At 45.4% G+C, this 12,950-nt stretch overlaps 1 protein-coding gene across 1 annotated transcript in view; it reads left to right on the top strand.

The window, feature by feature from the left end:
- The window catches only part of fras1 (Fraser extracellular matrix complex subunit 1), a 255,511-nt gene that overhangs the window by 196,955 nt on the left and 45,606 nt on the right, over positions 1–12,950 (top strand). The window contains exons 53-62 of the mRNA XM_084054742.1: positions 696–855; positions 1,673–1,841; positions 2,732–2,978; positions 3,855–4,202; positions 4,599–4,759; positions 5,702–5,849; positions 6,019–6,224; positions 7,110–7,266; positions 8,030–8,230; positions 9,465–9,652. Of these exons, the coding sequence (XP_083910868.1) occupies positions 696–855; positions 1,673–1,841; positions 2,732–2,978; positions 3,855–4,202; positions 4,599–4,759; positions 5,702–5,849; positions 6,019–6,224; positions 7,110–7,266; positions 8,030–8,230; positions 9,465–9,652 (1,985 nt within the window). The remainder of the gene's footprint in view (positions 1–695; positions 856–1,672; positions 1,842–2,731; positions 2,979–3,854; positions 4,203–4,598; positions 4,760–5,701; positions 5,850–6,018; positions 6,225–7,109; positions 7,267–8,029; positions 8,231–9,464; positions 9,653–12,950) is intronic.

The raw sequence follows: 12,950 nt of genomic DNA, 5'->3' as shown, positions 1-12,950 counted from the left end.
ATCTACAAGCTCACACAGCATCGCAGCGGGACACGTTGTGAGCTTGTAGATATTGCTATTTTTGCCAAATGTTCGCCCCCTGAATAGAGAGATTAATTTCTATACCTGACTCTGTTTACAGTGGTTTAAAGTAACTAAACATTACTCAGGTACTGTACTTAAGTACTTTTTTTTAGGTACTTTTACTTTAGTGGAGTATTTCCAATTATCTATACTTTTACTTCTACTCCACTACATCTCAGAGGCAAATATTTTACTTTTACTCCACTACAATTATTTGAAAACTTTAGTTACTAGTTACTTTGCAGATGTAAATTATTACATTATAAAACATACATTAACCACTTTAGCCCTATTTTATACCTAGGCTATTTGAAAATAACCGATCTACAAGCTTACAACGCGTTGCATCGCGATGCGTTGTGAGCTTGTAGATCTCCTATTTTCAAACATTTTAGTACTTTTACTTCTACATTGCAGTATTGATACTTTTACTAGTAAAACATTTGAATTATTTTTCCAACACTGCTGAATAGAGACATTAGGTTTATATACCTGACTCTGTTGCCCATGTTTCCTTCTCTATTCTTTACCCTTATAACCCTTTTCTTGAAAACATGCAAATGTTGGAAACTTATTTTAGTGAAAATGAAGTTAGTTAGCCAGCTTTCTAACGTTGTCCCTCTGCCCTCCAGCGGACATCAACCTGGGTCTGATCCGCTACGTGTTGCATCAGGAGCACGTCCAGGAGACCATGGACAACTTCAAGTTCCTGGTGAAGGACAGCAAGCCCAACGTGGTCAGCGACAACGTCTTCCACATCCAGTGGTCCCTCATCAGCTTCCAGCACAAAAGGTCTGCATTGGGTACAGCACTGGTCAGGCCATGCAGAAAGGTTTTTAGAAGGAATCCAGTAGAATTTACAGCATCTACAAGGAACTGTTGTAGAATTTAATACATTTTCATGTAATGAATGATTAATTAACCATTAGTTAAATGGTTAATAACTTTTAAGTAACAGCTAATCGATTAGATGATTAAATGACATATTAGTTATTTACTAACGTATCCTGTATTCTTGTGTTGAGTCACATTTATTACATAATTGCCCAATCGCAATTATTTGAGATAATCGTCATAATCGTTTCCATGTGGAAAACTTTTCAGACATTTTCAAACAATTTACAAAAATAGCAGAAATAGATCTACAAGCTATTGTGACGCTATTTATTAAAAAAAAGATAAAGTATACAATTATTAAATACGTCAGTAATTTCTTTGTATATTTTAAGTTATTCGTCATATCTGCTCTGTGCAATTTTGGATTATGAAGCCTAAAAGGCAAACAGAAATACTTGTTTTATTCATAATGTTCCAATGTTCAATGCCAAAAACACAATTAAATCGTTAATCGCAATCATTTATCAATGGTGAATAAATGGTAAATGGTGCATTTATCTTGTGTTTTCAGCAGAAAATACATCATCTTTGTTTTGTCACGCAAAAAAATATAAATTTAGCTTTAGATGCCTTTTTTACTTTGTTTTGCGTGCTATGTTGTGTGCTCACGGTGTCCTGTGTGCCTGTAGATCGGGCTATTTTCCTCGCGGGACACCTTCGTACAACAAAGTATAAAACGGTTCTTATTAATGATGTTTGCTTTGCTCCTCAGCTACAACGTCAGTGAGAAGGCTGGCACGGTGGCGGTCACAGTGAAGAGGACGGGTAACCTCAACCAGTACGCCATCGTGCTGTGTCGCACCGAGCAGGACAGCGCCACCTCCACCTCCAGCGTGGGATCTCGTCCGGGGCAGCAGGATTACGTGGAGTACGCTGGCCAGGTAACAAGAGCATCACACCGTCTGACAGTTAACTCTTTAGTAGAGTAGCTGCAAAGCAGTCGTGGAAGACATTTTGACTTGTGAGTTTGGGGTCTCCGCGTCTCTCCAGCTCTGTAGTAAACAGAAAATACATTTTCCGGTGGATTAACACGTTTCATCCAATCAGGAGAGAGAGAATGTATCCTGTTTGAGTTCTCTCTCCTGATTGGATGAAATTGGTCTCCCGACCTGAAAAGGTGTTTGAATAACACTGGATAGTGATGATTACAATCAGAATGTAGAGCTATTTACGTAACACCCCAATAAATCACTTACAGCAACTTTAAGCCCTATTTTAACCCAATTAGACCGGGAAAGCATCTGACTGTCATTTTTTTGATTTCTTTGGCTATTCAAAAATAGCAGATCTACAAGTTCAACTTGTAGATCTGCTATTTTTTTTTAAATCCTGAACATTTTTTAATATATGCAGAGCTACGGGTGCAAATCTTTGAATATATATATTTTCAAGCGAACATTTGTAACTCAAATCTTTGCTTCTGGGGATCCCTGGAACAAAATATTGTACAGATGTTTAAGAAATATTATGTTCAAGATTTGCACACATTTTCAAAAATGTTTTCAAAAATAGCAGATATACAAGCTTGTATATCTGCTATTTTTGAAAAGCCAAAGAAATCTTAAAATGACAGACATGCGTTCCCGGATTGAATGGGTTAAACTTCGCTGTACGGCAGTGTCAGGTGAAAATAGCCAATAGGCATTGATTGAATCTCTTTACAAATTCTTTGAAAACGTTTTAAATTTTACATTTTTGAGCTATAAGTACATGCCCAAAACAAGGGGATGTGACTCACAAACAAAACAAACGTTCCTCTCTCGCCTCCCAGGTGCAGTTCGACGAGCGCGAGGACACCAAGGTGTGCACCATCGTCATCAACGACGACAAGGTGTTTGAGGGCGCGGAGAGCTTCCACGTGGAGCTCAGCATGCCCGTCTACGCCCTGCTGGGCGGAGTCACGCGCGCCGTCATCAACATCAACGACACCGAGGACGAACCCACGCTGCAGTTCGATAAGAAGACGTACCACGTCAACGAGAGCACCGGCTTCATCCACGCCCCCATCGAGAGGAAAGGTATGTGAACGCTTACCATGGCCGTCAGCATTCCATACCGTCAGTGGTGGGAAAAGTACTCAAACGTTTCACTTAAGTAAAAGTATCAATACTGCAATGTAGAAGTACTCTGTTACAAGTAAAAGTCCAGAATAAAAAAATACTTGAATAAAAGTACAAAAGTATTGGTATCAAAATGTACTTAAAGTACCAAAAGTAAAAGTACAAAAACGTAGTACACAACTAGTGAGCGATGTGACGCGTTGTGAGCTTGTAGATCGGCTATTTTCAAATAGCCTCAGTATAAAATAGGGCTAAATAGGGCTCTGTTCCATTCTGGTCAAACACAGTCAGGGTGCTGATATTGTGCATGTTGGATCACTGGAAACACTCTCATGGTTCATTGAGGGGGTTCCAAATGGCCCCTTACGGGTTTGTAACTCTGAGTGAGTGTACAAATGGAACCAAATGGACCCATAACGTCCATTTGGTTCCCGTAAGGGTTCATTTGGTTCCATTTGTACACTCTCAGAGTTATGGAGGTCCTTGAAATTACGTTTTGAGAACTACTGTGCTACACTAAATGGAACAGAGCCTTCATTAGTACCATTGGTAACATCTGTGAAGGAAGCTCTAGTCTATGCTGTGCATATAGCCTATTCTAATTATTACATTTGTCATGTCCATATAATACCAGAAAGACAGAAATAGTGAATGAATGCGAAAAGTGAGATGAGTTTGTGTTGTGTCAAAGTACGTTGCGTCACAAAAATCTATACATAAATCATAAAAAATGAAAATGAAAATGGATGCTTGTTTACCTCTTTTCTATATGACTAAATGAACGTGTCCCGTTTCAAATCCAACGATCGACGTCACTTTCTCCTCTCTCCAAAGGTGACACCTCCAGCATGGTGTCCGCTCTGTGCTACACGGTGGCCAAGTCGGCGCTGGGCAGCAGCCTGCACGGCGGCCTGGAGTCCGGCTCCGACTACAAGACGCGCGGCATGACGGGGGACAACCGAGTCGTCTTCGGCCCCGGCGTCAGCATGTCCACGTGCGACGTCAAGCTCATCGACGACAGCGAGTACGAGCTGTCCGAGGAGTTCCAGCTGGTGCTGTCCGATGCCTCGGACAACGCCCGCATGGGCGACGTCACCGTGGCCAAGGTGGTCATCGACGGGCCCAACGACGCCTCCACGGTCTCCCTGGGGAACGCCACCTTCACGTTCAGCGAAGACGCAGGTATGAGATGATTAACCACTTGCCAATTAGAGCAGATCAGAAAACTATTAAAAACATACCATTTCGAAATACTGGGCTTATGTATGAAATCTTGACATCCTTTCCTTGATTTGAGTTTGTTTTAGTTTTGTAACACACAATACATTTTCAGTTAGTTACTGTTTTATTACCTTATTTTCTGTCTGTTTATTTTAGTTTTTATTTCAATTGCACTGTTTACACTATTTGCTCTGTTGCAGACTCTATTATTATTAACATTTACATGTGCTCTCTCTTATAGTCTTTGAGGAGGAACTTTGTATCGTGTGAACTTTAAGTCTGTCGGTTAGAAATCTTGTGTCTGTGTGTATATTTCAAACCTGATCGGGGTCATTCTGGTCTCGTACCCGCCACCAGGTACGATAGAGATCCCGGTGTTGCGTCAGGGCAGTGACCTGTCCTCTGTCACCTCCGTGTGGTGTGCCACCCGGCCGTCTGACCCTGCCTCCGCCACGCCGGGCATCGACTACATCCCTAGCTCCAAGAAGGTGGAGTTCAAAGCAGGCAAGACCGAAGAGGTACGTTCCGCTCACCTACACACCCCGAACAAACTGATGCTGCTTGGAAACGGGGAAAATTGGCAGTGAGTCTGCAGTTCAGACTCACTGCCTCAATGGGGATTTTATTCCACAGCTTGGGAGTCAGGAGAGAGAAGAGTCTAGGACGTGTGGAGCGTTGTCCAGAGTGTTAGAGCCAAATTCCAATACTCAAATTTCTCCCTCCTCGCTTCCTCCGTCATCTGTCCTCCAGCATGCCGGTGTTACAGTGAAATTGGTGACCTGACGAAATATGTGACCATCTTGTGGACTTACGTGGCCTAAATACCGCCAGGCAGGGCCATGTTTATGCACAGGCAATCTAGGCACATGCCTATGTCTTGTCGGGGGGGGGGGGCGAAAAATGCCCTCCCCAAAAAAAACAACAACATTTTTTAAGTTTTTTTTTTTTTTTTTTTTAATCAAATAACATAAGCCTAACCTAACCCTAACCCTAACCCTAAAACCGAAATAAAGTAACAAAGAAACGCCCAAAAACGGCCACAATCCGCGAAATAACCGCAAAATTTCACGTGCACGTGCAAAGGTCGTGCGCTGGGGGGGGGGGGGGGGGGGGCGAAAACTGTCCGTTGCCTAGGGCGCATTTTGACATTAACACGGCCCTGCCGCCAGGTATGCTAATAAACTGCTAATAAACAAACCGCAATGATTTACGTTCGGACACTGGCGTTATGTGATGTCTACACGATTGTCACATATTTCGGCAGGTCACCAATTTCACCGTGACACCGCCATGCTGGAGTGACCGAGTGTGAGTGAGCAAGTGAGTGAGCAGAAATTTGAGCATTGGAATTCAGCTTAAAAAGGGAGAAGAGTCTAGGACGTGTGGAGGGTTGTTGAGGGAAGGCTCGGACAGAATTCCCTGTGTTAGTTCATGTTGTGGTGTTTGTTCTCCTGTTGCAGACGTGCAGTCTCACCATCATGGACGACGCTCAGAACCCGGCCATCGAGGGGTCCGAGTCGTTCGTGGTTTTCCTCAGCTCGCCGCAGGGGGCCGTCCTACTGGAGCCTTACGAGGCCAACGTGGTCATCAGCGACACCTTCCAGGACAGTATGTACAGCGGGGACCTCATTCATCATTTATTTCACCTTATTATTATTATTTTTATTTTACTTCATTGTATATTTTTTTTATTAAACATGAATTGAAATTACAAATATTTAATACATTTTTGTTTTTGTTTTTAATATTTTCACATAACAAGTGACTTCTCTCCCAGTTCCCAGCATGCAGTTTGAGAAGAGCGCGTACACGGTGAAGGAGAGAGAGAGCGTCCTCCACATTCCCGTCATCCGCAGTGGAGACCTGAGCTTCAAGTCGTCCGTGCGCTGTTTCACTCGCACCATGTCGGCCATGGTGATGGACGACTTTGAGGAGAGGAGCAACCAAGACGAGTCGCGCATCACCTTTCTCAAGGGGGAAAAGGTACGATTCGAGCCTGATTTATACTGCCTTGTGAGCTTGCAAGTCTGCTACTTTTTTGTGGCACGGGACACCAGCGAGCAGTGAAGTATATGAGACTTTACTGTAGTGTCAAACTATTGTAACAAGGCTGGTTGGTTTCTGTATTTCTTGTCCACCAGAGGGTGCTGAATAGCTAAGGTCAATGTAGCCCTATTTTATACTGATTAGAGGTCTTCACGGGTCCAATATGACGAAGATTTTACCCGGAGCCGACTGTTCCCGTCTATTATTAGAAATCTGAGGCCCGGACCCAAGCAGTACAGAGAGTTGTATGTCCGACCCGACCTGTATAGAACCGTTAAATACCAGACCCGGACTCGTACAAAACACTGAGGTCCCGAAATCCCCGAATGCCAAAGTTGCTTGCCAATTGCTAACGTTATTATTACAAGTTTTCTAGCGTTAAATAAGACTTGTGTTTCTTACTTTCTTACCTAAACGTAAGCTTCTCCCTGGTTGTTGCTGCTGCTGGCAGTGCCCCTGGCCATAACGTGACGTATAATCCCAGTCAATGTTCATTGGAAAGTTTGTAAAAATAAATCCACGTTTTCTTTAGATGTGTTTCTTTAGCCATTGCTGACGCTAATCCACCGGTCATTTTCTGTCGCAGTCTGCAGAGGCAGACAATGTTTTTCTTGTTTAACGTTATAATCGGCTTTGGAGTTTCCCTTGTGCTTTGCAGAGCATACCGATAACAACACGCTATGACAACTCCATTGCTTTTAGTTGAGTATTCAGAGTATACCAGAATATATAATATAATATAATATAAAACAAAGTATTTCTACATTGGGGTATTGCTACTCTTACTTAAGTACTTCATTCACCACTGTGTGATGTGTGCAGGTGAAGAACTGTACCGTGCACGTCCACGACGACTCTGTGTTTGAACCGGACGAGGAGTTCCAGGTGCATCTTGGGACGCCGCAGGGCGACCACTGGAGTGGGGCCATGGTGGGGGTCAACGACATCGTCACCGTCACCATCACTAACGATGAAGATGGTAACCATCTCTCTGTCACATACAGTATATTAGTTGGCCTTTCCCCCCCTATTGATCTCCAGGAATAGAAAGCACAATGTTTTGTTTTAGTTTGAAGTAAACTGGACAATGTCTGACTGAGTTATGGCCAAATAACAGTCTTTTCTGTGCAGAAAAGTCTAGCTAAGCACGACTAGCACTAGATAATACCATATTACCCTGTCTAGGTCAGCGGTTCTCAACCTTTTCAAGCCGTAACCCCCCAAAATAATCATATTTGAACTGGGGACCCCCCACCCTGACAAGCACGTGGAATGTAGGAGTTGAGGCATTACATTTTCGGTTCCACAGATAAACATTGTGAAAATAGCAGATCTACAAGCTCACAACGCCTTGCTTTGTGAGGCGTTGTGAGCTTGTAGATCTGCTATTTTCACAATTTTTGCATCTTTCTTATATTATTTGACAATTTGGCCAATGTTTGACCAGTTTTTATAGTATACTTTGTTGATTACTTTTGATGCAATAATGATATATATATATATATATATATATATATATATATTTGGTATTATAAATGTCATAAAAGTCCTTAAATCACTTTACTATCATCTGGGGACCCCCCGCAAAATCATGTGGGGACCCCCCTGGGGGTACTGACCCACAGGTTGAGAACCACTGGTATAGGTGGTTCTTACGATATCTCGCGACCCACTTTAGTGTCGCGTCCCAGGGTGGAAGCACTGAACCTGCACTGTGTTGTGTGTGGTCCTCTCTCCCCCAGCACCCACCATAGAGTTTGAGCAGGCATCGTACCAGGTGAGGGAGCCCCCCGGTCCGGACGGTATCGAGGTCCTCAACATCAAGGTGATCCGTCGAGGCGACCTGGACCGCACCTCCAAGATCCGCTGCAGCACCCGAGACGGATCGGCCCAGTCCGGAGTGGACTACAACCCCAAGAGCCGGGTGCTGAAGTTCCCCCCTGGTGAGTGTTATTGCTTGGACTGGCCTCATGGAGCTCATACACAAACACCTTCTCACTCTCATGCCTCGTTCTAGTGTTTAGTCCTGTGTTTGGTTCACAGGATCGTAAATCAGTGTTTCCCAACCTTTTTACCAGGTGCTCGAAGAGCGCCTGAGTCTAAGAATCGTCAGAGCAGAGGTCGACATATTACAGATTTGCATTAGACATATTTTCGACACATTTGCGTCATTGGCTGTCCTGGCTGTCCTTCACTCCTTGAAGCCAATGGCCACACGAATGGGGAGACGGCCCGCCCCCCACAGTAACAGCCCTCCGCTCTCCGCTCCCCTCATTCACACTGCAACAGTTGCAGAGCAGACAGTGCAAGTTGTACTGCAGCCTCAGGCTAACACAGTTAGCCTAAATGCTAGCGTGCTTCATTAGACCTAGTTTGGCTATTAAGTTATTATTTGGCCATGTTCACACTGACTTCAATCTTCGCTATTGTTGGGAAGACCTGTGTGGTGTCTAAAAATGTTGCCACCACTTATATAAAAAACATTATTAGCGTTTCGCGTCGCAAATTATGTTGCCAGGTTTGGCGAGAGAAATAAGCATTCCGAAAAACAAGTAATCAGGTCTATGAAAACAAACACACACACACACACACACACACACACACACACACACACACACACAGCACCTGGTAGAATATGACTTCAAGTCATTTTCTTTCTTGTTTTCCTTGGAATCGGACAAAAATGGAGACCCACCCACACACACACGCACGCGTGCACGCATACACTTGTGTTAACCACTTAAAGGTATAGTTCACCCCTAAAATGAGTTTTTCTCTATCGATTAGTCACCCTATGGTGACTTGGATTCATGGATTTATTTATTTTTTCGCAGCCAATAATTTGGCAGCGTTTCCGGTAGGACACACAAAGAGTCTCCTTTGTGTCTCCTACCGGAACCGCTGCCTACCGGTCTGCTGGTCATCAAATTATTGGCTTAGGAATGCGACAAAAACAAAAAAATGAATTGAATGAATTCAAGTCTCCATGGGGTGACTAATCGATAGAAAATAAGTATTTTTTTGGCGTGAATTATCTCTGTAAGCCTAGATTGAAGTATTATGAAGTATTTTGTTTGGGTCCCGGGGGAGACACAAAATGTATCTTTTTGGGTGGTCTCAAGGTGAAAAGGTCTGAGAAAGCCCTAATCCCATAGATCACTGTCTCTGCTCCAACAGGAATGGATCACATCCTGTTCAAGGTGGAGATTCTGTCCAACGAGGACAGAGAATGGCACGAGTCCTTCACCTTGGTGCTGGGCCCCGACGACCCCGTGGAGGCCATCCTGGGGGACATCACCACGGCAACGGTCACCATCCTGGACCAGGAGGCTGCAGGCAGCCTCATCCTCCCCGCCCCGCCTCTCGTAAGACAACAACACTCAGCTCACGTCACCGAGAGCCTTGATTTAACCCATTGAGACCATTGTTACATCTATACGTTGTTGTACCTTTCAAGCTGGGACAACTATAGGTTACTGGACGTAACCCCGGTTTTATGATAATATAAGCGAGATGTCTCGCTATGGGAGAGCGCCCTCCGGCGTGATCACACAGAAGTACACCTTCATAAACTTCCAGACAATTCTATTGGCTGGACTGACCTTCCTCTGACTGGAGGTCCCGCCCTCATCCTATATCAGTCAGTGGAGGGTCATTTTCCCTAATTCAAGATAACCTTTCTCTTCTCGTTCGTAAACAAGAAGGGTGTCTTTCGAGACATCTCGCTTATATTATCATAAAACCGGGGTTACGTCCAGTAACCTATAGTTTTATTTCAAATATTTCACTCGATGTCTCGCTATGGGAGATATAATACACTCCCTGATTGTTATCTCGAAGTCCAGAGTAACCAGCCTAGGGGCTTGATCCCCGTGTCTGGAGGCTACACTAAGGACCGTACTGTATGCGCCACAGGGGCTGCAGTTACGTCCAAACTGTAGAACCTGGCAAATGTCAAGGCCTAAACCAACATGCCACACTGCAGACATCTCAGATGGAGACCCCCCCGAAGAGGGCCCATGATGTTGCTATTTCCCTTGTAGAATGCGCCCACAGTCCCACTGGGGCAGCATCCCACCACTGTAATAGGCTAACCGAATAGCCACTAAATCCAGTGGGAAAGTGTCTGTTATGCAATGGGCTAGTCCACTATCCGTGGAGCCCATGACACAAATAGCTGATCTGACTTACTCAAAGCCTTAGATCTGCCAATGCACATTTCCAAAGCCCGAACCGGACAAAGGCAATGTAACCTTTCATCCTCTCATGAGGCGAAAGGAGGCGGATGAAAACGCATTAAAAGGTCACAAGGACACTTGGTACCAAGGGGTTCTTTAGCCCACACCCAGGTCTGGGTCTGACAACCACCCTTGTAGTCCCTTCCTTGAACTGTGTACATTCCCCGTGTACTGACAGTACATGAAGATCACTGAGCTCTACAGTAGTCACTGAAGCCATCAGTAACACAGTCTTGATTGACAGTTGTTCTGTCAATCTGACACAGAGGCTCGGGAAGAGACGTTTGGTCCCTTCATGAACCGACAAATCAGGCAGTGCTGACCCACCGTCTCGGCCTCAAGCAATACGGCAGGCTGAGATAGCCTCCAAGTAGACTTTTATTGTGGAAAAGGCTCTGCCCTTATCCACTAAGTCCTGCAGAAGGACTTAATGGACATGGGTTTGGAACGGCACAGTGCGAGACGCCTATATAGGGTGCGATTTCTCGCACCTCATCTCAAACCGTTCTGGGGTGACCCCTCTGTACTCAGATTCATCCCCTCATGGGCTGAGCCCAGAGAGTCAGATGTTCTGGTCATGGACAAATTAACTCGTCCCCTACTAGCGTTAGCATGTTTCTGCGTAACGGAAGTAGCCACGAGCGGTCGTACAGGACAGGTTCGACTGACACTCAGTGACCCCATTCTGGGGCCACCAGTATCACCATCAGCCCCTGGTCCCTCACTCTCATGAGTGTGGGAGCCAACAGGGACAGCGGAGGAAAACGTAAAAAGAGTTCCGAGCCATTTGTGCACTAGTGCATTTCGACCCAGAGGCACCGCACCCTCCACTGAGAAGAACAACGGACATCCCGTGTCTTCTAGTGAGGCAAGAGATCCACCAGGGGGCGATCAAACGATCCCAGATCCGTCCCGGTATCTCCGGGTGCAGAGACCAGTCGTCTTGAGAGGAATCACAGATTCCTCCAGCGACACAGCGCTGTCACACATTCCTTTGTGACCAACACACGACCGCAACTGCCCAGCCGTCTTAGCGATACGGCTGAGGCCATCATACCTGTCATTCTCATGCACATTTGGAAGGAGACCCTCCGGCCCGTGCAAAATTGTGCCAGGCAGGACAAAAAGGACTGATCCTTTTCAGTGGCGGGCTGGCTTTGAACAATAGTGAGTTCAGAGTCCTGCCTGTGAAATTCGCTGTTTGTGCAGGCACCAACACGCAGTTGATCCTGAAAACTTGATTTCAGTAGGTGAGACACCACTTTCTGAGTATGCTGCCTTGCCGCTGATCCTTGAGTCGGCTTGTAGCAGCCCATCATCTTATGTAAGACGCTATGCGAGTGCCTTCTCTCCTCAGAGGGCCAATCGCAACCTGCGTGAATTCGACAAATACTCTGGGCTGAGGACGTTACAAACGGTAGCACCGTGTATTCGTAATTTTAACCTCAGAACCCTAACAACAGAGATTTCTGTGTGGTGGGTAAAAAGAGCATAAAAATAGGCGTCTTTCAGGTCTATCGATGTGAACCAGTCTCTCTGACGCACCATGCAGAGAGACGGATTTGATAACATCCTGAATTTGAACGCCATTAGATACTGATTGAGGGCTCTTAGGTCCAGTATCGGACGCAGCCCCCCCCCCTTCTTTTTGACCAGGAATAGCACGAGTAGAGCCGCTGTTAGCTTGGTCTCTGGGTATTTCCTGTATAGTTCGTTTTCTTAACAGGGAGAATTATCTTCCTGTAGAAAATCGTCCGCCTGTCCCCTGCTTAGAGAAGATCGCTTCCACTAGCCTGGGGAGGTCTCGAGGCGAACTGTAGTATACATCCCTGGATATAGAGTGCAGCACCTACTGTGGTGTGTTGCACCTTATCCATTCCGATATCATACAGTGGGGTTCCTACAACACTGGTTAGGCTCGATTGTGGTGCCGTGGCGCCATATAGTGGTTGAACAGAGTCGACCGTGAGCCGTTCCCTTGGGGACAGGGCGTAATCGTCCTCTCTTCATGGCGAGTATTCGCCCCGCTACCCTGAAGTGTCTGTGAGACCTCTGTGGTAGCGAGCGTGTGTCCCTTATGTTCTGGTTTTGTCCTGTTTCATTTCTTTTTGCCGTGCCCCTGAAATTCAGGCTGTAACGGTTTGAATTTTATTGGAGAAACAGGTAGAGAGGGTTCAATTTCTAATAACCACTCCGATGTCTTGCCAAGGAGACATCTTGGTCATAGTATCAGCGAACCTGGGTTACAGTCGTAACTCATGTTTATACTTACACAACATTATCCACATAATGTATAGTGTGTAAAGTCATTCTCCTTTCCATCGGGCGGTGGAGCGTGTTCGCCCCGCCCGGTCACCAGAACTCCAGGACCACCAGAGAGAGAGGGGGAGGCGGTGTCCACCGTCTCCTCCTGACATAGTCCCAG

Source organism: Gymnoscopelus microlampas (assembly GCF_963454915.1).
Source record: "Gymnoscopelus microlampas genome assembly, chromosome: 4".
NCBI lineage: Eukaryota > Metazoa > Chordata > Actinopteri > Myctophiformes > Myctophidae > Gymnoscopelus > Gymnoscopelus microlampas.
The sequence above is the reverse complement of the archived record's forward strand: the minus strand, read 5'-3'. Positions and strand labels throughout refer to the sequence as shown.